The sequence below is a fragment of the Acomys russatus genome, chromosome 26 (genome assembly GCF_903995435.1).
Source record: "Acomys russatus chromosome 26, mAcoRus1.1, whole genome shotgun sequence".
Lineage (NCBI taxonomy): Eukaryota > Metazoa > Chordata > Mammalia > Rodentia > Muridae > Acomys > Acomys russatus.
In genome coordinates this window covers 41,306,547-41,334,387 of record NC_067162.1, presented here as the reverse complement: position 1 = coordinate 41,334,387, position 27,841 = coordinate 41,306,547, and the positions used below count along the sequence as shown (strand labels likewise).

Genomic DNA, 27,841 nt, shown 5'->3' with positions numbered 1-27,841 from the left:
AGGCCGGAGGGGGGGGGGGGCTCGTACTCCAGTTGACAGAGCAATGGCTCCGTGTCTCTGACTTCTGTCTCAGTGCTTCCCTTGGGGGCTGAGCGGCGGTGAGTGTCGGGTGTCCCTTAGCCTCCGGGCCCCTGGGAGACCGCGTCGGGAGGACGCGGCTCTTCTGCTTTCCGCGCCTCGCTAGGCTGCGTGCTGAGCTGTACCCGTGTCACTGTCCTTGGACCTTTGCTAGGAACACTCGGTTGTTGAGCCGAGGGCAAGAGATGTCACACTCTGCCGAGATCTGCCCGACGCTCGCTGGCCTAGCGACCTTGGGCGCGCGCCTCGTGGAGTGCGCGTACCCAGTGGCAGCGCTTTGGAGATGCGTTTGACACTGAGGGCTCAGTGAACTAACTGACTGTTCTGGATGGTTTCTAATCTAGGAATCTGCCTGTAGAAAGAGGCTTCTGGGAGAGAGTGCATTTTAGCTGCCCTGAAAGTTCCTGTTCTGAAAAGTCACTTAACTGGCTGGTGATGTGAGTATCCACAAAGATCCCCACGATACACTTGGCAGAGAAAGGCACGTTTTGTTTTATGGGCTTCGAGGACGATGGTGATTGTGTTTTCACAATGGATGTATGTAGAATCGACATAGTAGAAACCTCTGTTAAAACTCTGCAAAATCAAACAAAACCCAAAACAGACAGGGCGTGGTGGTAGGTGCCTTAATCCCAGTTGGGGGGTGGGTGGGATGGAGGCTGGAGTCAGGAGTTCAAGGTCAACCTCAGCTACATAGCGATTTCCGAGCCAGGCGGGACTACATGAGGCCCTGTGTCAGTAACAAAACCACCATTAAATGTAAAAGATTTTGCTTTGGCAAAGGCATTCTCTTGACATCCTTTCTGCCTTGTACAGTCAGTCAGGCCTTGTTAGCATTTGGTTGATGGAAGTGAAAATGCGCCTCTTTTTATCTCCTTTGGTGTTGAGTTTCAGCAATCAAGTAGCATTTTTCTGGCACTTACTATACGCGCTTTCTGGACGACTCACAAGCTTCTTTTCTGTCACCTGTGTGCAGACTGATTATTTATTTACTTATCTCTAAAATTTCCCTCCACTCAGCAGAGTGCTAACCTGCCTCCCTGGTAAGAGATTGATCCAGAGTGAGGCAGAGGAGACCTATTTCTTGAAAAACAGTTTAGTGGAATTCAAAAGTAGTAGGCAGTGTGGCTGAGATGTGACCGTGTGTGTATGTACACGTGTGTACGTGTGCACGTGGGTCAGAGGATGCTCTTTGGGGTCAGTTTTCTCCTTCCTTATGTGAGTTCTAAAGACTGATCTCAAGTCATCATGCCCTGTGCCAACTTGCTGGCCTTAATCAGTGCATGCTTGTGTGTGTGTTCGTATGTATATGTTTTGGGTTTGGGGGGTGACCTCAATGTAGTCAGATCTCACTGAGCTCTATCTCTCTCTTCCTTATGCATCTGAGACCTGGTGTGTCATTGAACTGTGTAAGCTTGCCCTTTTGGCTAGGCTGGCCGGCCACTGAGCACCCTCCTGAGGTCTGCCTGCCTCTGTCTCCTCTTTTAGGGTTACAGACACCCAAGGCACAGCAAGAGCTTTACCCCCAAATATCTCCCCAGCCACTTAGTTTAAACTATTAGAAGTAGCAACTGTAGTCTAGTGCCACCCAGTAGCAAAATTTTTCTAAATGAAACACAGATAACATTAAAATGCAGGATTATCACGTAACTGTTATTAGCATGAGTCTCCTCTCCCTAGAGTCTCTTTATTTTAAAAATGTGCCGCCTGGTGTTAAAGCAAAGGATTTCTTAGAAAAGGTTGAGTTTTTAGGGCCTAGGTTAAATAGCATTCTTCTTGCCAAGAGTAGGGGAAGAAAAAAATTAACATTTATTCTTTGAAATAGCCACCAAGGATAAGCCAGGAGAAGAGCCCATTTTTATTTCTCAGTTAAAACTAAAATGAAAACCATTTTTTCTGACTGGCACTAATAATACTATACATATCTTAAGTAAATCTTTCTTACAGTGGGGAGAAAATACACATAGTTATGTGTTTATGCCTGTATATGATAGGCATTTATAGATTAGTAGCCACATGTCTTCAAGTAAAGATACTTCTTAACTTCCGGTAGGCTTATGTCCAGTTAAATGCACTGTAAGTTCAAAAATTCATTTAAAGGGCAAGGAAAGAGGCTGGAAAGATGGCTCAGCAGTTAAGAGCATTGGCTGCTCTCTCAGGGGTTCAATTCCCAGCACCCACATGGCAGCTCACAACTGTCTGTAATCCAAGTTCCAGTGGGCCCGACTCCCTCATACAGACATACATGTACACCAAATACCAAAACGTACATTAAAAAAAAAAAAGAAATCTAAAAAAAAAAAAAAAAAAAAGATAAAAAATATGAGGCTAGAGAGATGGCTCAGACGTTAAGAGCACTGTCTGCTTTTCCAGAGGTTCTGAGTTCAATTCCCAGCAACCACAGGGTGGCGCACAACCATCTATAATGAGATCTGGTGCCCTCTTCTGGTATGCAGGTGTACATGCAGACAGAACATTGTATACATAATAAATAAATAAATTTTTTTAAAAGATAGAAAATAAAGAACAAGGAGGTGCAATGCAATAGTGCGTGCTTGGTTAGCACGACAAATACATGGCCCTTGGGTTGAGCCTCAGTTACTAAAAAAAAGAAACAAAAAACAAAAAAACAAACAAAAAAACCCAAGGCATTTGTCATACCTAATGGACTGAACACCATAGCTTAGCATGGCCTGTCACCATGCCCAAGCTGAGCAGAATCTTCTAACATAAACCCTCTTTGTAGATAAAATAATTACATATCTCATGGCACATTTATACATTTTCCAGACATGAAAAGAATGTGAAAACAGAAAACAATGTTTAAAAAAAAAAAAAAAAAAAAAAAAAAAAGCTAGCCATCCAGCAGACTGTAGTGCATAGGGTACCACTGTCCAGCGCCAAGGATAACCTTGGCCCAATCCACAAGTTTATGAGAAGTTTGAGATTTGAACAGCAGGTTCTAAGTGCGTGTCGTCTTTCTGTGATGGTGAAGTCGAGAGATTTTAAGGTGGGCCATCAACAGTCAGAGACCATATGTCTGCTTTGCTAATTAAAGAAGCCATTTCCGAACGTCTTATGTTTGTGTTCGAAGTATAAAGGAACAAATTTGAGGGCTGCTTGATCAAATGGTACAAAAATATTTTGACAAGTACATTTTTTGAAAAGAAACATTCGAGTCAGTTTCTAGGTGGCAAATCAGTGTGCTTTCAGGAAAAATAAGTGCCATGAAAACAAGATTAACTACATTCTATGCCCCATTACATGATTCCGCATGGTGGACGGTGCTTATCTCTCTTACAGTAGCCGCCTGTGGCTTACAGTGATGAACGATGTTAAGCTTCCTGCTTCTGAGGCACATGATTTGATTTGTGTCATTAAAACGACCTGTAGTCAGCGCAGAGCAAACAAAGTCTGAACTTGGCTATTTCCATTTTCCATTTCAAACACTGGGCTGGGTGGAACAGGCTCATTTGTGATCTTCAGCTGTGGTGTCGGTGTGTGTTTAGTAGTTATCGAATTGAACAGTTAGAAGATAAAATTGCAATTTAAGATAGTGGCTTCAAGTGGGGCAAGGTGGCGCACGCTTTTAACCCAGCACTCGGGAGGAAGAGGCAGGTGGATCGCTGTGAGTTCAAGGCCAGCCTGGTCTACAAAGCAAGTCCAGGACAGTTAAAGCTACACAGGGAATCTTGTCTTGGAGGGAAAAAAATAGTGGCTTTGTTTGAGTCCTTGGGAATTATTTGTTAGGCTTTCTTTGGTATTTGTTGGTAATTAAGTGGGAAATTTAAGAAGTTCAGAAACATAATACATATTTCTCAGATTTTTTAAATAAAAATTTTGAGGTATAATGTGCATACCAAAATTGTAAATGAATTTAGCTATTCTAGTACGTTTGTGAAAATAGAGCCATCCACGATGTAGTCTTCGTTGTCTCCTTTCATCTAGAATGGGGCTTTTCATCAGGATACAGCATGTGGCTAACAAATATTCTACTGTACAGTTAAGGCACATCTGTCTCTGTGTCTACCTGGTTATGAGATATTGGGTGACTTTGCATTCCTAGGCTTAACTCCTAAGAACAATGCTGCTAACCCAGTATGGATGCACATACCTTTCATCCTAGTCTTTGGGAGGCTGAGGCATGCAGATCTCTGAGATCAAGGCCAGTCTGGTCTACACTGTGAGTTCGAGACCAGCCAGGGCTACCTGGTGAGACCCTATTTAAAAGAACTGTAATAATGAAAGAATAGTGGTTCTGCACATGTTCACACATGTCTTAGTGTGGCCTTAGGCTTTCCTTTCTTGGGTAGGTGCCCGGGTATGCAGCTGCGGATCTGCATAAGCGCATATGTTCTACCTTGTTTCTCTTGGCTATAAGCATAGGTCCTCTGCAATGGTAAGAGAATTCGAGTCGCCTCACTCCAACCCTGCTTTATTGTCTGACTTTCTGATTACAGCCATCCCTGATAGGAAGGTGATTGGTTCAACTTGGAGTGCTGCAGAAAGCAGCGCACAGTTAGTGGAAACCTGCAGCTGAATGTTGCATTTGGTGTTTCCCCTGACTGATGATGTGATGTCTTGGTGGCATGCTGCAGCACCTGGCCAAGGCTCCCAGCCAGGTCACAAGGGAAAACTTGACAGTGTCTGTGTTGCCCGTGCCTTAGGATAGTATGGATCTGCATCCCATCATGTCTAGGAAATGCCCTTCTGTGCATCCGGCTTCTGGAGGAAAGAAAGAGGAGGAACGAGTTCCTCTGGAGACGAGACTCAAAATAATTGCCTAGCACGCAGGTGGCCAGTCAGCCATGGTCATCTCACGGGAGTCAGGACCTCCCCAGTCCACAGTCTCAACCATCTTTAGGATAAGGGGACCAGTGAGGCAGTGAAAGCAGTGGTTGTTAAGTCCACTGTCACCACCAAGAGAGCTGGAGTGATCAATAATATAGAAAATAACTTGTGGGGTACATAGAAGCGTAGGTGAGGAGGTACGTGCCACTCAGCCTGCTGATCCGGGCTAAGAAGTCTTTTCAATGTGCTCAGCTGAACCCTGTTACACAGATGTTTACAGCAGCCACAGGTGGCTCCCATGCTTCAAGAAGTGTCATAATTTTCATACTGTTAAGGTCAGTGTGGGGCACTGCTGCTGATATTGACTGTGCCGAAGCTTTTAAAGAAGAGGTGCATGGGGTAACTGTGGATCAGAAAGACTTAGCAGAACAGATATTTAGTGTTAATGGAGCCAGCTTGCTCAGGAAGCACGTACCAGAGTGTGCATATGCGCATCGCACCCAGAGTCCATGATTACAGTGGGATTTAGAGACCATGTAACTCTGCTTTCGGGAAGAAATGTTACAGGGTTCAAATAAAGCCTTTCTAATCTACCATTTGGAGAATCCTAGAACATTCAAGAATGTGAGCAGGCACACACTTCTTGTTTAATGTCGCCGTAACAAAGTCTGGATGACATCAGCTATGTTAGAAGAAGATTGGTTTCTGAACTGTTTTATTCCACAAGCCAGAGGTTCTGTAGGCAAAGCAGTGTCCCATTTGAGAACCTTCTGGTCCCAGACAGTGGTCCAGATATCCATGGCACGTGGCTGGCAGGCATCCTGATGATGCTCCAGACATCCATGGCATGTGGCTGGCAGGCATCCTGATGATGCTCCAGACATCCATGGCACGTGGCTGGCAGGCATCCTGATGATGCTCCAGACATCCATGGCATGTGGCTGGCAGGCATCCTGATGATGCTCCAGACATCCATGGCACGTGGCTGGCAGGCATCCTGATAATGCTCCAGACATCCATGGCACGTGTCTGGCATGCATCCTGATGTGAAGGCAGTGTGCCTGCTGCTCAGCACCATCATGCTTTCCCCCCACCAATGGACCAGGGCGCAATGGCTGCTTTCAAAGCACACCGTTCACGTCAGGTATTGGCCCAAGGTGAGGAAGCCTCGGAGTCTTTCCAAACACTCTTAAGGTTTTGGAAAGGCGTTAACATCCTAGGTGCCGCCCAGAGCATTGCTGTTGAGTGGAGAGGAGTCACCCAGCAGCGCACGAACTGGAAGAGCGTTCTGAAGATACATGTGAATCCACTCAAGGGTAACAAGACATTAGCGCTAGGGAAACACAAGGAATTGGACATCAATGAGGAAGGCACTCGTGAGATTGTCGGCGTCACAGTGAAGAGCCCATGGAACTGCAGAAAGAAGAAGGAAAGCAGGTGAAATGGAGGAAGAAGTTATGCCCATGGCGCCAAAAAAGTTCACAGCCTAAGAAACTGGCAGGAGCGTTTGCTATTGTTAGCCAGGGCACGCGGAGCTGGAAGACAAGGACAGTCGTTATGAGACACTTGTGAATGCTGACAGCTGATACAGGATGCTTTTGCTTGCTATAGAGACATACATCCCTGGAAACCAGAAAGTGTGTTGTTCGTGAAAGTGTTGGTTTATATGTAAACATGTTTGTCCACAGCTGATAACTGCCTCATGAGAGGGGATTGTGATCTTTGTCAGCGGGTGACTACCTCATGCTTGGGGGGGGGCGTGGCCTTTGTCAGCTGGGATAAATGCCAGTCCCAGGGAGAGACTGGGGGCTTGGAGAAGGAAGAAGAAGGCTGCTATTCTCTCCTGCTGCTCCTAGTTGCTGTGTATGCAGTATGAAGAAGTCAGAGATTCTGAAACAGCGATTGGACTTGCCCCAAGGAACCCTACGACTCTAAACAGCAGGAAGTAGCAAAGGAAAACGACACTCCTCCTCACTAACCTTCTTTGTCTCCTGCCTGGTGTTGGGCTACTGGAAGGGACTGGTGTGGAGAAGGGAGAAAGGAATATAAGCAGCCAAGATTAGATTTTCAAAGTATACCTACAAAATGTGAGGTCAAAACTTGGTATTTCCCTGGAAAAATAAGATGTTTCCTAAACCAACCAGTGTCATTGCCTCTGTCTTGCACAGGCTTTTCTCAAGTCCTGTCAGATGTCATTGATGGCCGAGTCGCTCTAGCATCTGTGCCTTTCATTCAGCAGTGATCGTAGGTTAGGGCTGCAGACCCTGTGTGCTAACACGTGTGCACATTAATGGCAAACGCCCACACAACCTTCCTGTCTTCACTTTCAGTAGAATATTCCATGATGTCTCAGGTAACCCACACTGCTGTATAAGCTAGACTTTGTGTTAGGAGTACCAAATACACTTCTGATTTAATATATTTCTTAAAGTGTTTAAATTTATATAAACGTGTATATTTGTGTGTTGGTGTGTGTGTGTGTGTGTGTGTGTGTGTGTGTGTGTGTGTGTGTGTGTGTGTTTGAATATAAGGACTTGTGGGGTGCAAGGAAGGCATTAGGTCCCCTGGAGCGGGGAGTTTCCAGGAAGTTCTGTGCCACGTCATGTGGACACTGGGGACTGAACCTGGGTCCTCAGGAAGAGTGTGTTCCCTTACCTCCTGAGCCATCTCTCCAGCCCAGGTACAATAATTTTAGCCCGTGATGGGTGTGTCCACTATTGAGGGGCACCTGCTTCACTGTGCTGGTGGCCATCTTGGAACCTCCTGATATTTATTTGCATTTCCCCAAGAACTAGTAGTGTTGAGTGTCTTTATGTACTCCATAACTATTCTTATATCTTAAAAATAAGTCTTCAGACTTTTTTGGGCCATCTCCCAAATTGGATTGTTTTACTGAATTGCAGGCCTTCTTTTTATAGTTGTAGATAACAGTCTATAAATCACTTTTTGGATTTAAAAAAAAAAATAGATTGTAGTTTTCAGAGTAGTTTTAGGTTCATAGGGAAACAGATCCGAAATTATGGAGATGCTGCCCAGACCGCCTTCCTCAACCTGCGCAGAGCTGTCAGAGCCCTGAAAACTAGAGTTGAACCTGTGTTGTGGGACTGATGACATTGTCACACCATCATCACCTGGTGGGACTTCTTTTTTTTTTTTTAAATCAAGATTTAAACTTTTTTATTACAGTTCTTTATTTTTGTATGTTGCTACATCCAGCACAGCTTCAGGGACAGACCTGATTGGGGAGCCAGGGACTGAAGAAAAGACAGACTCAGAAAAGCTGGGATCCGGTAGTCTGGGCTCTTGGCTGGAGAAACAGCATTCCCCCCCCCCACAACTCTGCATGTTTATTATATGGAGTTGAACAGGGAGGTGGGGCTGTTATTCAGCCCAGTCAAGGAAGGCAGTGGCTTGGTCTATGCAGATGAAGGAGACAGCTGAATCTAGGAGACAGGTTTAGCAGTTGTCTGCAGGAGCAGTCTGTGTAAGGGAGCAGTCTTCGGGCCATAAGTGTCTGGGGTTGCCTGGGCTCAGGGAGAAAACCGAGGTGGACATTTCTGCACACGCTATCAATATCCATACACGGACTAGCCAGGAAGACTTCGACGTTTTCTCCATGGGTCTGAGGGTATGGAGTCCTTGACACAGCTGTGGCTATGTCCTGCCTCTGCCTCCTGAGTGCTGAGGTGGCAGGTGTAGGTCCCTATGGCACATTTGACATACACACATACACCTGTGCCTGTGTGTGTTTATGTGCACACCATGTGCATGCAGGTGCCCCTGGAGGACAGCAGAGGGTGTTGGATTCCCCAGAGCTGTAGTTCCCGGGGTTGTGAGTGGCCTGATGTGGGAAGGAACTCCACTTCTGTAAGGAAGTCATTGAGTTCTTAACCTCTTACCTAGTGAGAGTCCTCGCTCAGCACTCCCCTCCCCCAGCTTTCTTTTTGTTTGGTTGTTTGAGAAAGACAGGATTTCTCTGTTGTAGGCCTGGCTGTCCTGGAACTTGTTCTGTAGACCAGGCTAGCCTCAAACTCAGAGATCCACCAGCCTCTGCCTCCCAAGTACTGGGATTAATTGAGTGCATCACTATGTCTGGCAACAGTAGCTTTCTTAACAGGTTTGGAGTGGTTCTTATGTTTTCTTTTTTGGCAATTTTTCGGAATAAAACAAGTGTGTGGGTGTTGTTTTTTGTTTCAGTCATGTTTCTGCATTAGACAATGTAGATTAAAACAACAGTAGCACTAACTATAACAGAGACTTTAAAATAATGTATTTCCTTAACCTTCATTGCTAATTCTCTATTTTGTGGTTGACCCATTAAACTAATCCTGGCATCTTGGATTTCTGTTTTCAGGGCAGTTATTGCCTCTGCACTCAGATCTATTAAGTCTGAAAACTGCCTATCCTTTCACTTAATTATTTAGCTAAGTTTTCTCAGCCAGATGTTAGAGCAGTCTGCGTTAATTCACACTAACGTGAGACTGACTTATGGCCCGTTACAACGCTCTCAGAGGGATGTACAGTTTAAAAGAAGCAATAAGCCAGTTCTCATAATTGGTAAACTTTCACCTGAATCAAATGAACAGTAACCAATTCCAGGAGTTGTTGCCCAGTCTTTAAAGCCTGGCTGTTGACATAGTCAAGCGCTCCTGCCTGAGACTGACCCAGGCTTATCTTTGGGGATGGATGCCTTTCCTCCTCTGGACCTGCAGGCTCTCTACATCTGGATAACGTGCTGGCTTTTTCCATCACAGCTCCTTCACAGCTAACGCTTTCTTCTGATAAAGGTCAGCACTGGCTCTCAGGAAGTCCCCAGTGTGTTCTTGCATACTCAAGGCATTCTTGTGTTCACAGGCTGCCCTGCATCTCTCCGTCCTCCTAAAGATGCACCCGGACTTGTCTCCACACTTGCACACCGAAGAGTGCAACGTCTTGATTAACTTGCTTAAGGAATGCCACAAAAATGTAAGAACTCCCAAGGGAAGTGTGTCTGTTAGCACAGCGCAGCCATGGCTGCACGTTAGTGACCATGTGAACTGCCCGAAAGCTTGGTGTGCGTGATTCCGTGTTCTGTATGACTGGCATGGCAGTTTGTGCAGCCCTATGCAGCGGATGCCATGCATGTCCTCACAGTGAGGTGTGTCGCTTCCCTAGTGAAGGAGGCAGGGGCAGTTAGTTCAGCGCTTGATCACACAGCACCGCTCAAGGTTGTCCACTCCCTTATGTCAGTCTCTGTTAACTAGCTCCAGGTTTTGATTGGCCAGATTTGATGTGTTTACTTAATTAAGTCTTGGTGAAATGGAAAGTAGAAAATAAGCCCATGTGGGGCCTACTTTCAACCAAAGTGACATTTTTGTCAGTGTTGACTATTATGGTTTCATGGAGCGTTACTGTTTTTCTTTAACTTTGTGCATCTGTTTTACCTCATGATGCTATAAACTGTAGCTAAATCACAATTAGTAATAGTAATAGTGACTGCCACTTAGATGAATATGATTAGGACTCAAAGAGTGATAATAAGTAATGCTTACAGCATTTGCAAACAATGTGCTTTGGGCAAACAGATCACACAATATATATGTGAATCAAAGGCTAGGTGCTCTTACACAGGGCCATGGTGACTCAGGCCTTTCATCCCAGCACTAGAGAGGCAGAGGCAGGTGGATCTCTGAGTTCCAGGCCAGGTTGGTCTCCAGAGGGCGTTCCAGGACAGCCAGGGCCACACAGAGAAACCCTGTCTTGGAAAAACAAAAAATTAGGAACTCTTGCACATGCTGTGGCTAACTGGAAAATGAATCAGGTGATATATAACTTCAGGGTTTTTAAAGTAAATCTGTAAAGCCTTATTTTTTTTCAAGTTTTTAAATTAATTTATTCTTGTTACATCTCAATGGTTATCCCATCCCTTGTATCCTCTCATTCTTCCCTCCCTCCCATTTTCCCCTTACTCCTTTCCTCTATGACTGTGCCTGAGGGGGACTTCCTTCCCCTTTATATGCTCATAGGGTATCAAGTCTCTTCTTGGTAGCCTGCTATCCTTCCTCTGAGTGTCACCAGGTCTCCCCTTCCAGGGGACGTGGTCAAATATGAGGCACCAGAGTATGTGTGAAAGTCATACCCCACTCTCCACTTAACTGTGGAGAATGTCCTGTCCATTGGCTAGATCTGGGTAGGGGTTTAAAGTTTACGGCCTGTATTGTCCTTGACTGGTGCCATAGTTTGAGGGTAAAGCCTTATTTTTAAAAGGAGCTAGCTGTGTTAATTTAGGATGGAACATTTCCATGCCATCTGTAGTAAGTTACAGACAAGGACAGAGAAGACAGAACAAGACTGACGGGAAGTGTGTGACCCCTCCCAGAGTGACCTTTCCATCTTGTCACTGAGGGTCTTTAGGTCACAGTGGTAGATTTGGGGCACCATCTTTTCATATGTACTCTCTACCCTGATGAACTAAGGGCCAAGGGTTTCAGTCTTTGTTTTTAGATAATCCTAGTTGAGCTGGGTGTGGTAGTGCACACCTTTAATCCCAGCACTTTGGAGGCAGAGGGAGGTGGATCACTGAGTTCGAGGTCAGCCTGGTCTACAAAGCGAGTTCAGGATAGTCAAGTCTACACAGAGAAACCCTGTCTCGAAAAAAGAAAAGAAAAGAAATCCTAGTTGAACTGGCAAGGTGTCCCAGTAGGTAAGTGTAGCTGCAGCTGCCAAAGTGATTCTGATACGTGTTGTTTGTATATTAACATGTCCTAGACTGTTACAAATTTGAATCATTTTAAGCATTTGGTTCTGGTTTTTCTTTCCAAAAGGTTTCATACAGTAAAGATAACATTTCACATTGTAGACCCAAAGATAAACTTTAAAAGTTAACATTGTCAGGGCCTGGAGGCATGGCTCAGAGGTTAAGAGCACTGTCTGTTCTTCCAAAGGTCCTGAGTTCAATTCCCAGCAACCACATGGTGGCTCACAACCATCTATAATGCAATCTGGGCCCTCTTTTGGTATGCGGGCAGAGTACTGTATAAATAATAAATACATCTTTTTTAAAAAGTTAACATTGTCAATATATATATATATATATATTATATATATATATATATATAATAATTTTAAGTGTACAATTTAATGACTGACCAATACCACCATGTTATAGTCAATACAAAATGTCCTCTTACATCGCTGTCTGTCCAGAATTTGCAGTGTTCTTTACACCTGGCCCTGGGGACTCACCACTACCTTTTTTGTCCATGTTGATCGCTTTGCTGCTCTGGCATCTGTTATCAGTATCCTCTTCTTTGTTGTGAGGCTGGTACCTGCTCTCTGCTGTGCCATTGGCCCCCAGGCAGCTAACTGTTTCTGAGTATGGTGTGTTGTACGAACTTCTAGCTTCTTTCCATCCTGGTAGATACTTGTGCTGTTTAGAGTAAAGCTGCTATGAACATTTGTTTATAAGCAATTGCGTGACGTCTTTTATTTCTCTTGGATGTATACAGGAAAGGAGTGACCAGACTGTGGTGTCTATAAGAAGCCGCCAGACTCCTTCCCACTGGTGCTGTTCAGAGTTCTCACCAGCACTTGCTCTAAGTATTTTAATCGCAGCTTTAGTTCTCGTGAGGATGTAGTCATGTCTCCTTTTGGCTTTCAGGGTGTGTTTCTCTGACGGCTAATAACTTGACGATTATTTTTCATGTGTATCTTGGCCGTTTATACAAGCTTTCCCTTATATTTAAAAATTGGAGTTGTCTGGATTTTATTTTTTTATTTTTTGGTTTTTCGAGACAGGGTTTCTCTGTCCTGGACTCACTTTGTAGACCAGGCTGGCCTCGAACTCACAGTGATCCGCCTGCCTCTGCCTCCCGAGTGCTGGGATTAAAGGCGTGCACCACCACGCCTGGCTTTTGTCTGGATTTTTAAAAATGATCTTCATATAAGTCTGTTTCTTTTCTTTCATTCTGTGGTATTATCAATCTTTTCTTCTAGGACAGGGTCTTACCATGTAGCCCTGGCTGGCCTTGAACTCACAGAGAGCTTCACCTGGCTCTGCCTTCCAAGTTCTGGAAGTAACAGCTTGCAGCACCATACCTGTCTTTTCATTTTCTTCCTTCCTTTTTTTTTTTTTTTTTTTTACATTTTAAGATTTATTTTTTTGTGCATGGGTATTTTGCCTGTATGTCTTTGTGATGGTGTCAGAAGCCCTAGAACTGGAGTTATAGACAGTTGTGAGCTGCCATGTGGGTGCCGAGAATTGAACCTGGGTCCCCTGGACGAGCAGCCAGTGCTCTCAACCACTGAGCCATCTCCTCAGTTCTCATTTTCTTAAAGGTATATTTCAAAGAGAAACTTACAAATTTGGTAAGGTCATGTGTATCTTTTTTCTTAATGTCTTAAGGACCTTTGCTTATTTCCTGTGGTCACAAAGAAATGATTTTCCTGTGTGTTGTTGATTTACTAGAATTGTATGGTTTTGCTTTTATACGTAGGTCTCTGGTGGATGAAGTTGACTTTCATGTGTGGTATGAGGTGTGATCTTTGAAGTTCACTATTTTGCTTGTAGATACCTAACTGTCTTAGCACCACTTGTTGGGGGGAGACGGTCTTGCCCTCCATCCCCAATTTATTTTCTAAAACTCACCTGACCATACCTGAGTAGGTGTGTTTCTGGCTCAGCAGTCTGTTCACTCATTCTTAAATCTAATGTCTTTCCATTTTAAAAATTGTTTCCCTTTTTCAGAGTTTTAAGGGGCTGTGGGTAGAGATCAGAGCTCAGTTGCCAGAGTGCTCTGAGTTCAATACTCCACACTGCACAAATGGACACTGTTAGTGCGTGCCTGTGACGCTCCCACACTGCACAAATGGACACTGTTAGTGCGTGCCTGTGACACTCTCACACTGCACAAATGGACACTGTTAGTGCGTGCCTGTGACGCTCCCACACTGCACAAATGGACACTGTTAGTGCGTGCCTGTGACGCTCTCACACTGCACAAATGGACACTGTTAGTGCGTGCCTGTGACGCTCCCACACTGCACAAATGGACACTGTTAGTGCGTGCCTGTGACGTTCCCACACTGCACAAATGGACACTGTTAGTGCGTGCCTGTGACGCTCTCACACTGCACAAATGGACACTGTTAGTGCGTGCCTGTGACGCTCCCACACTGCACAAATGGACACTGTTAGTGCGTGCCTGTGACGCTCCCACACTGCACAAATGGACACTGTTAGTGCGTGCCTGTGACGCTCGCACACTGCACAAATGGACACTGTTAGTGCGTGCCTGTGACATTCCCACACTGCACAAATGGACACTGTTAGTGCGTGCCTGTGACACTCTCACACTGCACAAATGGACACTGTTAGTGCGTACCTGTGACGCTCCCACACTGCACAAATGGACACTGTTAGTGCGTGCCTGTGACGCTCCCACACTGCACAATGGACACTGTTAGTGCATGCCTGTGACGCTCCCACACTGCACAAATGGACACTGTTAGTGCGTGCCTGTGACGCTCGCACACTGCACAAATGGACACTGTTAGTGCGTGCCTGTGACGCTCCCACACTGCACAAATGGACACTGTTAGTGCGTGCCTGTGACGCTCCCACACTGCACAAATGGGACACTGTTAGTGCGTGCCTGTGACACTCTCACACTGCACAAATGGACACTGTTAGTGCGTGCCTGTGGACGTTCCCACACTGCACAAATGGACACTGTTAGTGCGTGCCTGTGACGCTCCCACACTGCACAAATGGACACTGTTTAGTGCGTGCCTGTGACGCTCCCACACTGCACAAATGGACACTGTTAGTGCGTGCCTGTGACGCTCCCACACTGCACAAATGGACACTGTTAGTGCGTGCCTGTGACACTCTCACACTGCACAAATGGACACTGTTAGTGCGTGCCTGTGACGCTCCCACACTGCACAAATGGACACTGTTAGTGCATGCCTGTGACGCTCCCACACTGCACAAATGGACACTGTTAGTGCGTGCCTGTGACGCTCGCACACTGCACAAATGGACACTGTTAGTGCGTGCCTGTGACGCTCCCACACTGCACAAATGGACACTGTTAGTGCGTGCCTGTGACGCTCCCACACTGCACAAATGGACACTGTTAGTGCGTGCCTGTGACATTCCCACACTGCACAAATGGACACTGTTAGTGCGTGCCTGTGACGCTCCCACACTGCACAAATGGACACTGTTAGTGCGTGCCTGTGACGCTCCCACACTGCACAAATGGACACTGTTAGTGCGTGCCTGTGACGCTCCCACACTGCACAAATGGACACTGTTAGTGCGTGCCTGTGACGCTCGCACACTGCACAAATGGACACTGTTAGTGCGTGCCTGTGACGCTCTCACCTTTCCCGGTGCTGTGACCCTTCAACATATTTCCTCACGTGGAGACTCCCCCAACCGTACAACTATTTCGTTGCTATTTCATAACTGTGATTTTGCTACTGTTATGAATCTAATGTAAATATCTGATATGTGGCCCCCAAAGGGGTTGTAACCCACAGGTTGAGACCCACTGACTTAGTGGAAGTGGAGGAAGGAGCATCAGAACATAAGTTCAAGACCAGCCTGAGCTACATGAGATTTTTATCACAATCAACTAACAAAAAACCTCATCAACTTCTAAAAAGAATATTGTGCCGGGTGTGGTGACACACACCTTTAATCCTTTTTATATGGTTTTGGGGCACTAAACCCAGGTTGTCAGGTTTACGAGGCAACCACTTTTTTCTACTGAACTATCTCCTTAGCTATATGTGTCTGTTCTAATACTACACAGTTTTGAATACTGCTGCCTTGTGGTGCCTCAAATCCATACTCCAACTGTGTCCTTTCTTTTTGGAGATAAGAGTCTTACATTGTAGTCCTGGCTGGCCTTGAACATACAAAGATCAGCCTGCCTCTGCCTAGCTCAACCATGCCTTTTCAAAAAATTGATTTTGGCTATTCTAGAATGCTTTTAATTCCTTAGAAGTTTTAGAAATAGACTGTCACTTAAAAACATATTTTTTACTAAGTGTTTTTCATTTGGGTTTTAGGGGGTTTTTTTTTCTTCTTTTTTAGTGGGTAGTTCATTTAGTGCTTGAAATCATCTGCTGGGTAGGCAAGTTGAGAGTTTTTAGGGTGTGTGTGGAGTGGCTTAGTGGGATTCTAGGTTCTCTACTGCTTGAGTGGTCAGTGAGGTCTCTGGTCCTGTGAGAACTCCCTGGGCTCGTAGCTGTTTTTCAGCCATTGGTTCTGTCGTTCTTTGTAGTTATCACAGCCCTGTGATGTGTCAGCCAACAGGTGAGGCAGTCCAGGGTGGTACCCCTAGCTGACAAGCCAACCCTCTGGGGCTGTGCTCCTCAGCTCCCCCCAAGGTCAGCGTTCTCTGTCTGGCTGTGTGGTTGACCGGAAGCCAGGTAAACACAGGGCCTGCCTCGTTCTGCCTCTTCTCAAATGCCACAGACCTGCGCCATCCTAAAATGGGTTTCTCCTGTGTTCTGGCTTCTTGTAGTTGCTGGAAGGCCAGTTATTTTCCACTTCCCCACTCAGAATTGGGGGATTTCAAATGGATTTCTAACAGACGACATTAGAACAGTTACTTGACCGCTTGGACAAAGTTAAAATGGAGTCTTTATCTTAGACCTATGAATCTAGTCTAGTGGGCCAGGGGTTTAAATGCCTCCCCCCAAAAGCACACAAATAGCAGAAAACGTGTGTGTCACCTGCATGTGGTGAAGACTGCCCACATGTCACTAGTCTAGAGTCTGTCTTTAAAGTTGTTCTTTTCTCCTTTACATAGTTCTTTGAAAGGAAGTTACGGTGCACATTTAAAGACTAGTGAAGTAAGTTATCTCCCTCCTCGATGCAGTAGGTAGTTATTTAATTTTTGAAGTCTGTGCTATAGACTTGTCTTAATTCCCTCTTTCAGTGTGGACTCGTGCATACTAGGGCTATAATCCAATACTTATATCATTACCCATCTGTGTCAGCTTTGGGCACTGGGTGTCTTTCAGTGTGCTGTGTTCAGGTCTTCCATAAGGAGAAGCTAGTGGTAGGCCAGGCCGTCACTCAGGTAGGATGTGCTCAAGAGCTGGTGGCAGGAAAATCAGGAGTTCAGGACAGCCCACGTCACACAAGGTGGGCATGGTGATGCATACCTTTAATCCCTGTCCTCAGAGACGTGCGTGAGTAAAACCGGATAATTATATCCTTACTCCAGATGAGTCAACCGGTCACACCAAAGGGAGCGGCGACCAAAGTCAAGCCATTTGAACTCAGGCTGGGGCAGGAGTTGCTGTTGGTAGAGCGTGGCTCTGGCAGTGGCGTGTGTTAGCCGTCCATGTGTTCCGTGTGCCCCAGAGTTGGAGACTGCTCTTAGAGTCACGCCACACTCCAGCAGCGTCACTGGGGCCTGCCACTCCTTATGCCCACAGTAGAACCAAGTGCCTGCCTTTGAACCTGATGCAAGGGGGGACCATCCCACATGTGCACTTTTTGTAGAGTTTTTGCTAAAGCTGCAACTTTCCGCCTTTTCCTGCACTCTCTGGGCATTCTGGGTGTGTGCCACACACTGCCTCAGTGGTTTAATTGATAGGATGGTAGACCCAACTCCATCTAGCTTCTGCCCTCAATTTGTGTAGCTGTTTTAATTTTTCTCAGTTCTGAGGCTGTGTCACTCCGGACGTCCCTCTCCAGGCAGGACCCTGCAGTGTTCTTGTGCCTTGCAGCGCTTTCACCATGCCTCCCGTGTTTCATGTTCTTTTCTGCAGTCTTTGCAGTCACGTGTCATTCCCACGGCTGTCAGAAACTACAGGGCGCTTCTGATCTACTGGCCTGTTTTGCCTACATTTGTCAGCAAGACTCAAATCATCTACACTTAAAAGACAGACTGTAAAGCAGCTGTGTTCCACAGAGCCACTTGAAGTCCTTAATGCTGTTTTCTTCTGATTTATAAAGGCAATATTTAAGTAGTACATGCCACTGTAGACAGTGTGAAAAAACCAAGAAGGCATCAAGGAAACAGAAGCTGCCATCCCTTTGCCACCCGGAAAGAAAGTCATTAAGAACAGGCCTTACTGGGCATTTTCTTATCTTTGTGTTTTCTCCTTTTGCAGGTGGTGGGTTGGGGCATCTTCCTATTAACATTTTAAATACCTACGTCTTTCCTATCCCAGGAACACAAGCATAAAACCTTGCAGTAATCCCAGGCCAAGCAGACTGGAAGGAGTGTTGGCTTTCTCCTCTTTCAGTCAGGTCTTTGCTCCTCAGGAGGATGCTGAGGCAGCTGAGGTCGCTGCCAAGGGCATGTTTCAGCCGCCTCACCTCTCCAGCCAGCGTTTTGGTCCATTCTCCACCTTTGTCCCTGGTTCTGCTCCGTGTTGACTACTCTGTCTCTTTCCCAGTCTTGCCTCTACTGTGAGCCTGCTTCTCGGCTATTGCTCCTCCTGAGTAATTCTGTGATTTCAGCGACTGAAACCTCTAGCTCAAACATCAAACATTCTCCTTTTTAAATTTTTGTTTATCTCTGCTTTACATCAACTCCATGGACTTAGCTGTTCCAAAAACAAACTCAATTTGTCCACACAGACCCAGCTCTTTTGAAACTGTCCCCCGTTTCTGTCTTAGTGACATCTGTAGCCAGACTTTTGGCTACTTTATTGGATTCTTTTATCTACCTCCCTACACCATCCTTATCCCTTCCAACCCCCAACACTAGGTAGGAGAGAAAGTTAGAGGGAAAAGGAGGTGTTGATATCATTAGACTATTTCCTGCTGATATCAAAATTATATATATATTTTTAACCTTTAAACTTTTAAAATGTTGTTTGTTTAACGTAGGAGTGCTCTGTCTGCATATACACCTGCATGCCAGAAGAGGGCATCAGGTCCCTTTATATATGGTCAGGAGACACCATGTAGTTGCTGGGAATTGAACTGAGGACCTCTGGAAGAGCAGACAGTGTTCTGAACTGAGCCATCTCAGCAGCCCACGCTATGCCTGTTTTTATTAAGGTTTTGGCGGTGTCGCACATGTATACAGTGCCTTCTGTTTGTCCTCATTTTCTCATCTACTTATCTCTGTCATCCTTCCTACCTGGCTGCTTCCCCACATTCATGCCCTTTTCTTTTTACCACCATGAATTTTAACCAGGACCATCCGTGCACATCTCCTGATGACAAATCCTTGGGACCCCCAGGGTGTCCCTGAACTGCAGCACTGTTGTTTGTTGTCACTCTGCAGTGAGAGCTGGGTTGGGGTTCACTTTGTTCACTGCGGACATCTCAGCACCTGGTACCCTGTTCTGTATGTAAAAGGTTCTCGGCAACTAACTCATCACTCATTCCTCCGGGTTGATTTCTGGAATACATATCCAGTACCAGCCAGTACGAGGGAACTCCAGGTCACAGGCATTGTGTACCAGCTGCCCTTGGGGATTTGGGCCTGACATTTTCCACTTTATAAAGTTCTAATCCTCGTCTGGGCTTGGCTAATGTGCGAAAGAAAGGATAGCAGTTAGCTTTAATCTTAGCTTTAAACAATGCGATGTGTGTACATGGGGCCGCTGGAGAGCCTGCTCAGTGGGTGTGAGGGCTGGCTTCTGAGGCAAGCACCTGCAGGAAAGCCAGCCACAGCAGTGGGGGCCTGTAATTGGCCTGGGGAGACACAGACCAGAGGATCCCTGGGGCCCGCTAGCCAGCCGGTTGAGCCTAATTGGAAAACTCCCAAGTTCAGGAGAGAGAGATTGAAGAAAGCGCCAGCGTCAACTCTAGCCTCCATACACATGTGCACACATTGGTTTGTTTTAATTACACACATATGTGTGTATGTGTGCTTATATATATGGTTCGATGGGCACTAAGGTACTGTGCTATGATTTCTAAAAGTGTCATTTTTTTATTAGAGTAAAATTGCATTGTCCCTGTTTATTTGTTGTCACGGTCGTTTAGGGAAAACACAGGAAATGCTTGTTCTGAAAAGGCCATTAGGTGACAAAGAGGAAATCCTGGACTGTTTGAAGTGTTTATTGGAACAACTCTGATCGTTTATTCAGTGTAGAGCTGAGAAGTGCTTCTACAGTGGCACTGAAAGAGAAAAGAGAAATGGCACAAGGTGTCGCTTACTAATTATGTGTTGTCTGACTCCCATGAAAACCATAATTAGGAAGAGAAGAGAACTGTGCTTATGTGCTTATTACAGCCCCAAGCTCCGCGTTTACAGCAGGTCATTACTGCAGATCACTGTGCTGCCCGGCCCGCCTTAAACGGGGTGCTGTGCAAACACTCCTGACGGTAATGGAGCCGCGGTCCTTTGCTCCAGCCTCGGCATCTGCCGTGCGGCATCTGTATAGTTTGGCATCAGGGTTTGAAACCTAGATCAGATTTTTAGTTTTGCCTTTGCAACAAAGCAGACTTTGAACTTCAGACTTTACTTTTTTTTTTGAGGTTTATTTGTCATTATTTTATGGGTTTGGGCGTTTTGCCTGTATCTGTGCACTGTATCCGCCAGTGCTCATGGAGGCCAGAGGGCGTCAGATCCCCTGGAATAGGAGGTACAGCCTGGTAGCTGCCGTGTGGATGCTGGGAGTAGAACCCAGGTCCTCTGTAAGAGCAGTGGCGCTCTTACCCACGGAGCCATGGCTTCAGCCCCAACACTGGTTTTCTTATGAACTAGTGGCTTATTTATGTGACCTGTTTAGGTCATCGGATGGTATTGTATATGTCTAATGTATGTTGATGATACTTAGGACAGAGACATGTGAGAAAGTGGCTTTGGAAGTGAGCGTTTTATTAAATAACTTAAATCACACACACACACACACACACACACACACACACACACACACACACACACACACGGGTATGAGTACAGGTGCCAAGAGACCAGAAGATATCACGGGCTCCCAGCGTAGGTGCTGGGAATTGGATTTGAGCCCTTTATAAGAGCAGCAAGCACTTGTAACCACAGAGTCACCCCTACAACCCCCAAAAGAACTCTTATGGACCAGTGTTTGCTGGTGAAGTAAATTAGAGTTTGCTCATGTCACTGGGGCTGCTCTGTGGCCACACCCCTCTAATAAGGGTGGCTGCTGTATGCTCCTTACGGAAATGATTGGAGGTGATTAAACTTTATTTTTTTAAAGCACGTATATGTGTTTTTCTGGCAGAGCATGTCCATACAGGTACCTCTGGAGGCCAGAGGCATTGGATTGCTCTGGAGCCAGAGTTACAGGTTGCAAGCTGTCCAAGTGGGGGTGTTGGGAACTGAACTTGGGTCTTGGAAAAGCAGCAAGTGCTCCTCACTGCTGAGTCATCTCTCCTGCCCTGTGATTCAACCTTTTTACTCTTTTACACTAAGTAAGGCTTTAATGGGTTAGGAGACCATCTTAGGTTTTTTTTTTTTTAACTAAGAAAAGTAAGTGTGTGTGTGTGTGTGTGTGTGTGTGTGTGTGTGTGTGTGTGTGTGTGTAGGCCAGAGGTTAATGTCTGATATCTTTTTCAGCCACTGCACTTAAAAATTTTTTTATTTATCTTTATTTTATGTGCATTGGTATTTTGACTGCACATGTCTGTGTGAGGGTATCAGATCGTATAGTGGCAGACAGTTGTGAGCTGCCATGTGGGTGCTGGGAAATGAACTAGGGTCCTTTGGAAGAGCAGCCAGTGCTCTTAACCCCCGAGCCATCTCTCCAGCCCCCACTGCACTCTTTCTGAGACAAGGCCTCTCACTGAACCTGGAGCTCACAGATTCAGCTGGGCAGCTGGCCAGTGAGCCCCAGCGTCTTCCTGCCCCCACCTTCCTGGGCTGCCTGACTCATGTGGTGGAGGTGTAACTCAGGTCCCTTACACACATTCTACCCACCCACTCATCTCATTCAAATTTGGTTTTGTTTCTGTCCTGCAAACATTTTTTTTTTCCTGCCACAGAGAAAGGATGGGGTAGGTCTCCTTAGGAATCCTGTTTGCCTCTTACTTGTTTACTCATGGAGTAACCCGGTAGACCCATTGCCATGATAGCAGAGACGCTGGCATATTATGAGATGAACCATTTCACCCTTTTTCTCCCCTTTAGCACAACATTCTGAAATTTTTTGGTCATTGCAACGATCTCGATCGGGAGATGAGGAAGTGCTTGAAGAAGGAGGTAAGAGCAGTGTCCATGCTAAACAGCAGCCCGTTTTTTGATGTTTCATTGTTGCCATTGTAAGATTTCCTATAATTCTAGTGTAACAGAAAAGCACTGTTACATGTATGTCATTCTCTTTAAAAGCAGGAGGGCTGAGCCCAGCTTTGGGAACAGCTTTAGAACGCTGCCGCTTTCTCCCATGTACACACGTTTGCTTTCATTGAAAAATATTCACAAGAACAACGCCTGTGTTATTCTGACACCTGCTTTTTTGTTACTGTTGTTCCACACATATATTCAGTTTTATAGCTCAGTACCTATGTGTACATTGATTGTCCCTGTGTAACTCAGTCATTTTGCCATTGTTTCGATGACTAAGACCTCACGTGACCGCTTTGTTCCAGCCCGTCCCGAGCGTTGTTAGTGAGTCTTCAACGTGATGGCAGGGAAGCTTCTTGTCTGTATTTGTTTTTTTATAAGATTCCCAATTTCCTTGTGTCTTAGTCAGGGTTACTAGTGCTGTGATGAAACACCATGACCAAAGCAGCTTGGGGAGGAAAGGGTTTATTTGGCTCACACTTCCACCTCACAGGTCATCGCTGAAGGAAGTCGGGACAGGAACTCAGGCAGGGCAGGAACCTGGAGGCAGGAGCTGATGCAGAGGCCATGGAGGATGCTGCTCACTGGCTTGCTCCTGCTTTCTTATAGAACCCAGGACCACCAACCCAGGGATTGCACCACCACCCGCAATGAGCTGGGCCCTCCCCCATCAATCACTATTAAAGAAAGTTAAAATTAAAGAAAAAAATTAAAGAAAAAGCTACATGTTTGCCTGCCTGTAGCTGATCTTATGGAGATTTTTCCTTTCAATTGAAGTTCCCCCCGTTTGGTGATTCTGGCTGGTGTCAAGTAGACATAAAGCTCGCTGCTACACCGTCCACACATTTATTGTTTCACGCTGCGGCTTGGGAATATTCTTGTGTCTGATCTTTGTTCTCTCTTCCCAAGTCAGCTCTGCTCTTTTTGTTTCCTTTTCTTTTGTTTTGGTTTTATGCTTTGATTTTTGTTTGTTTGTGTTTTGGTTTTTTTTTTCCCAAGACAGGGTTTCTCTGTGTGTAGCCTTGGCTGCCCGGGTGGCTTCCCAACACAGAGATTCACCTGCCTCTGCCTCTTGAGTGCTGGGATAAAAAGCGCGCGCCACCACATCCTGGTGCCTCCATTCTTTTTTTTTTTTTTTTTAAGATTTATTTATTATATATACAGTGTTCTGCCTGTAGGCCAGAAGAGGGCATCAGATCACATTAGAGATGGTTGTGAACCACCATGTGGTTGCTGGGAATTGAACTCAGGACCTTTGGGAGAGCAGGCAGCACTCTTAACCACTGAGCCATCTCTCCAGCCCTCCTCCATTCTTAAGAGTGGCTTCAGAGGCCCTCCTGCCATCCCTCCATGTGTGGGGAGTTTTAAAGAAACTGTGTGTGTGTGTGTGTGTGTGTGTGTGTATGTGCACGTTCATAGAGATACTGTAGGTGTTGGACTCCCTGGAGCTGGAGGGCAAGGTGGTCGTGAGCTGCCTGACATGGGTGCTGGGAACCGAGCGTGGGGTCCTCTGCAAGAGCTGTCGAGCCTCCACAGCAGTGAGAGCCATCTTCAGCCCCACTGTGTGGCGATGGATGTTCCATGCCACTCTAAAAGGCTCTGCTTGTTTCTGCCTCTCTCTGCTGCCTCTTCCTTTGCTGTTACTGTGTCCTTGGTCCCTGTTGCTTTTCACGGTTTGGTTAACTGTCCCTTTTGTTCTATATTTTGATGACATCTTGGCAGTGACTTTACACTCATCCCTTGCCCCTTTGTTCTACATCAGTATAGACTTTACTTGAGTGTGCTCTGTCATTCACTTTAATGCCTGCTACACACGTCACCTTCTGAACATTTACCTTTGACCCCCTCCTCTCCTGATTGTCCTGGACAGTCCAGTGTCAAATCTTTCTTTTTTCCCCATAGAGCACATATCTCTGTGTTGTAGAGAAGTGTTCTGTATTTTTTTTTTTTTCTCCCAAATGGTCCTTTTGTTCTGTTTTGTTTTTGAGACAGGGTTTCATACAGCCCACGCTGCCTTGGCCTTCTGCACATACAGGTTTGGTTGACGAGCCCCTGTGCCGGTCCTCCCTTATTTCTTCATTGGTTCGTTGTTGTTTTGGTTTGTTTTTTTTTTTTGAGACAGGATTTGCTGTGTAGCCAGGTTGTCCCAGAACTCATAGTTCTCAGGGCTCAGCCAGCATTACCAGTGTGATCTACCACACCCAGCCTGGAGTAACCTTCTGATGGAGAAAGACAGTTTGAAAACTTGTTACTCAATGGCTGATAACATGGTCCATTGGGTGAGGGCGCTTGCAGACAAGTGGAGCCCCTGAGCGTTGTCCCTCGACACACATGGTGGAGGAGAGGGTGACATCCTAAAACTTGTCCTCTGACCCCCGTACATAAACCATGGCTCGTGTCACTCACACACAGAAACAGACAGAAAATAAATGTTACTGTTTGACACAGAGACTCACTTTGTAACCCTGGCTGTCTTAAAATTCACCTTATAGACCAGGCTGGCCTGGAACGCACACTGATCTGCCTGCTTCTGTCTCCCAACTGCTGGGATTAAAGGTGTGCACCACTACACCTGGCAGTAAATGTAATTTTTTTTTTTTTTTTTTTTTTTTTTTTTTTTTTTTTTTTTTTTTTTTTTTTTTGGTTTTTCGAGACAGTGTTTCTCTGTGTAGCCTTGGCCATCCTGGACTCACTTTGTAGACCAGGCTGGCCTCAAACTCACAGCGATCTGCCTGCCTCTGCCTCCCGAGTGCTGGGATTAAAGGCATGCGCCAGTAAATGTAATTTTTTAATACTGCCTTTCAACCAGGCATGGTGGAACATGCCTTTAATACCAGCACTCGGGAGGCGTGGCAGGTGAATCTCTGTGAGTTCAAAGCCAGCCTGGTCTATAGATAGAGTTACAGGACAGCCAGGACTACAGAAAAACCCTGTCTTGAAAAAACAAAGAAAAACCGCATCTTTTTTTTTTTTTAATTGCCATTCAGAAGGATTTATATAGTTCTTCAATCCAAACCCTTAGTTTGAAATTGTATTGATTGGAACTTTTTTTGTTTGGTTGGTTTGGTTTGGTTTTTTGAGACAGGGTTTTCCTGTGTAGCCTTGGCTTTCCTGGACTCACTTTGTAGACCAGGCTGGCCTCGAACTCACAGCATTCTACCTGCCTCTGCTGCCCGAGTGCTGGGATTAAAGGTGTATGCTGCCACGCCTGGTGATTGGAACTTTGTAATGGCTGTGTGGCCTGACCATGTTTGCAATTTTGCCCTCAGTGAGTAGAGGAGTTCAAAAGTTGAAAATCTTAATTTTTTTTTTCCCCCTTGGGAATTAGGAGGAATTCCAGACAAGCCTGTGCTGGGATGTCATTAAATCTTCTATTTTTGTGTCCTTTCTTTCCACGTCTCTGGCTCATAAAAGATGCTCCATTGTTTACTATATGCTCAGGTTTTAATTCACTTTCTCTCTCCTCAGGGAAGAACGATTAATTTGTTTTTAAAATATGTTCATATTTCTCTATCGATAACATATGAACACATGTGTATTTAAGCACTCTGTTTGGATGTAGGTTTGAGAAGATCTAGATGTTGTGTTCTGTATAGCCTACTGCTGCTGCTGGCCCGATATATAGACAGGTACTTCAGCTGCAAACCTCCAAGGTGAAAACTGCACTTAGGCAAGCCAGGTGTAAAAGCTTAGTTAGCTTTGTGGAGGACCAAGTATGGGGATAGCTGATGATAAAGAGACCGTGGTCTGTTTGCCTGCTGTCAGTCACCCTGGGAGTCGATGGAGGCTGTGACTGGCCATTTACTCTTCATATTTAGAGGAACTTTAGAAGTAGGTTCCTCACCTCTGCCTGTCAGCCACTGGCTTGAGTGCTGTGTTCAACTCTAGTTCTGAATCTATAATAAAGGAGGTTGCTATTTAGTTTACATCCCAATCATAGCACCCCTCCCCTTCCTCCGGATCCCTCCCAATCCTTCCCTAAAGGGGAGGCTTGAACCTTGGACCTTTAGATTGAAAGCCTGGTGCCTTACCAATTGTGCTATTCAGGCTCTTTTTTGGGGTGTTGCTATTAAACTTCCCTTTAGAATAAGCCATTTTGCAGGCGTTGGAAGAAAGAGACCATGCCCTGTAAACACTTGGAGAAACCAGCCACATTTGGCTCGGAGAAGAGGAAAAGAGGGACCTCATTGGCCATCGGTTACTTGAAGATTAAAGCAGGCAAGAGTAATGGGAGGCAGGAAAGGGTTACAGGAAGTGCTGGCTTACCTTAACCACCTTGGATAAGCAGGAGAGGGTTACAGGAAATGCTGGCTCACCATGACCACTTTGGATAGGCAGAACCGCCCAGCAGGTGAACAGGCCTTGCTCAAAGCAGTGGTCCCAGCAATTACACAGAGGAGCTGCTGGGACCAGGGACAGAATGCATCTGTCCAAGACATCCCTTGACCTCTGTGGGAAGAGCTTGATGTTCAAGGTGGCTGTCTACGCTGCTGTTGACAAGTCTGTGTTGGACAAGCGAATGCCTCGCACATGCTGTCTCTCGGGATCACACCTCTGGTCTCAGGTTCAGTGAGTAAAGACCAGAGTCAAGTCAGAAAACACATTAGTTTAACTGACGTCAGTGGTGGTGTAACCTGTTGCCTCTTCTCTCCCCCTCTCCTTCCAGTACACAGAGAAGAGGACCAGGAGCAGGGAGCACGGTGCTGCGATGCGGAAGAGGCTTTCCAGTCTTCCAGAGGAAGCTGGGAGATAGCTCCCTGGATGCCTCAGCTGGAGACCTGAAGATGGCTGGTAGCCGGAAAATCCCTTCTGTTTTGGTCACTCGGACCCTATGGATGTGAAGTGATCCATGAGGAAGTAAGCCTCGGAGAATCCTAAGAACGTGCATTCTCAGTGCTTGTCGAGCAGAGGCCTCCTGTGCCGTGCACTGTGCCTGCAAATGCCCCTTCTGCTGCTGCCCTGAGTCTGCACCCACCTGACACTGACTCGCCTCCCACAATAAAGCCGTCAGACAATGCCCGTCCTCCCCTTTTCTTTCACCCTCTCGGGGCTAGAGCAAAAGTGTTGCCAACATGGTGGGTGAAAGTTAGGCACTAAAGACACAAGCTGGCATGGGGAGTGTGGGGAAATTCCAGCAGAGTTAACTATATAGAGGTTCCCAGTTTTATGGTTTTGTAGAGCCATTTTCTGAAAGGTTGGATATTTCTAGTTAGGTCTCAAATTGTGGATGGAAGATATTTGAAAAAAAAAATGGACCTGTAGTGGACATGTATGTGTCCCTTGCCATTCTTGAAATAATACAGTATGGCAACCACTTATACAGTCCATCTACCAGGCACTAAGTAAGCTAGAGCTGGTGTGGCCACAGGTAGAAGTGTGTACATTTTATGCAAATACTTTGCTCTTGAGGGACTTGAGCCTCTGCAGCTTTGAGTAGCGGAGGGACCTAGAGACAGCACTGCCCAGACCTCTGGAGTGATGACTAATATGGATAAGATCGCATCCGGTTAGGGCCCCCAGGAGACTCCACTTTCTCATTTGGTTAAATGTTCCCAGCATAGGAACCAGTTCATTCCTGGGTTCTGGCCTAGAACCCCAGGACTCTTCATGGGTTCCCGCCTCACCCCTACTTCATGAAGACTACTTGCACTGGTTCTGAAACCCGTGACAATTCGGAAGCCAGCAGCTTCAGCCACAGCCACAGCCACAGCAGGGTGTCACAGGCCTTCTCGGGAGCCACG

General features: G+C 45.9%; 1 protein-coding gene across 1 annotated transcript; it reads left to right on the top strand.

Moving 5' to 3' along the window:
* The first annotated feature begins 5 nt into the window (after window positions 1-5).
* Window positions 6-26,889, top strand: Cmc2 (C-X9-C motif containing 2). The gene is made up of 4 exons (XM_051169050.1): window positions 6-98; window positions 9,724-9,834; window positions 21,948-22,019; window positions 26,767-26,889. Exons 2-4 carry the CDS (start codon window positions 9,754-9,756, stop codon window positions 26,851-26,853), a joined length of 240 nt encoding a protein of 79 aa, XP_051025007.1. The 5' UTR covers window positions 6-98; window positions 9,724-9,753; the 3' UTR covers window positions 26,854-26,889.
* The last annotated feature ends 952 nt before the right edge of the window (window positions 26,890-27,841 follow it).

What these genes read in the sequence shown, in the direction of transcription:
- Cmc2 (XM_051169050.1), top strand. Translation starts at nt 9,754, where the DNA reads ATGCACCCGGACTTGTCTCCACACTTGCACACCGAAGAGTGCAACGTC. An exon ending in TTAAGGAATGCCACAAAAAT is followed by an intron (nt 9,835 to 21,947) that starts GTAAGAACTCCC and finishes TCTCCCCTTTAG; the next exon opens with CACAACATTCTGAAATTTTT. An exon ending in GGAAGTGCTTGAAGAAGGAG is followed by an intron (nt 22,020 to 26,766) that starts GTAAGAGCAGTG and finishes CTCTCCTTCCAG; the next exon opens with TACACAGAGAAGAGGACCAG.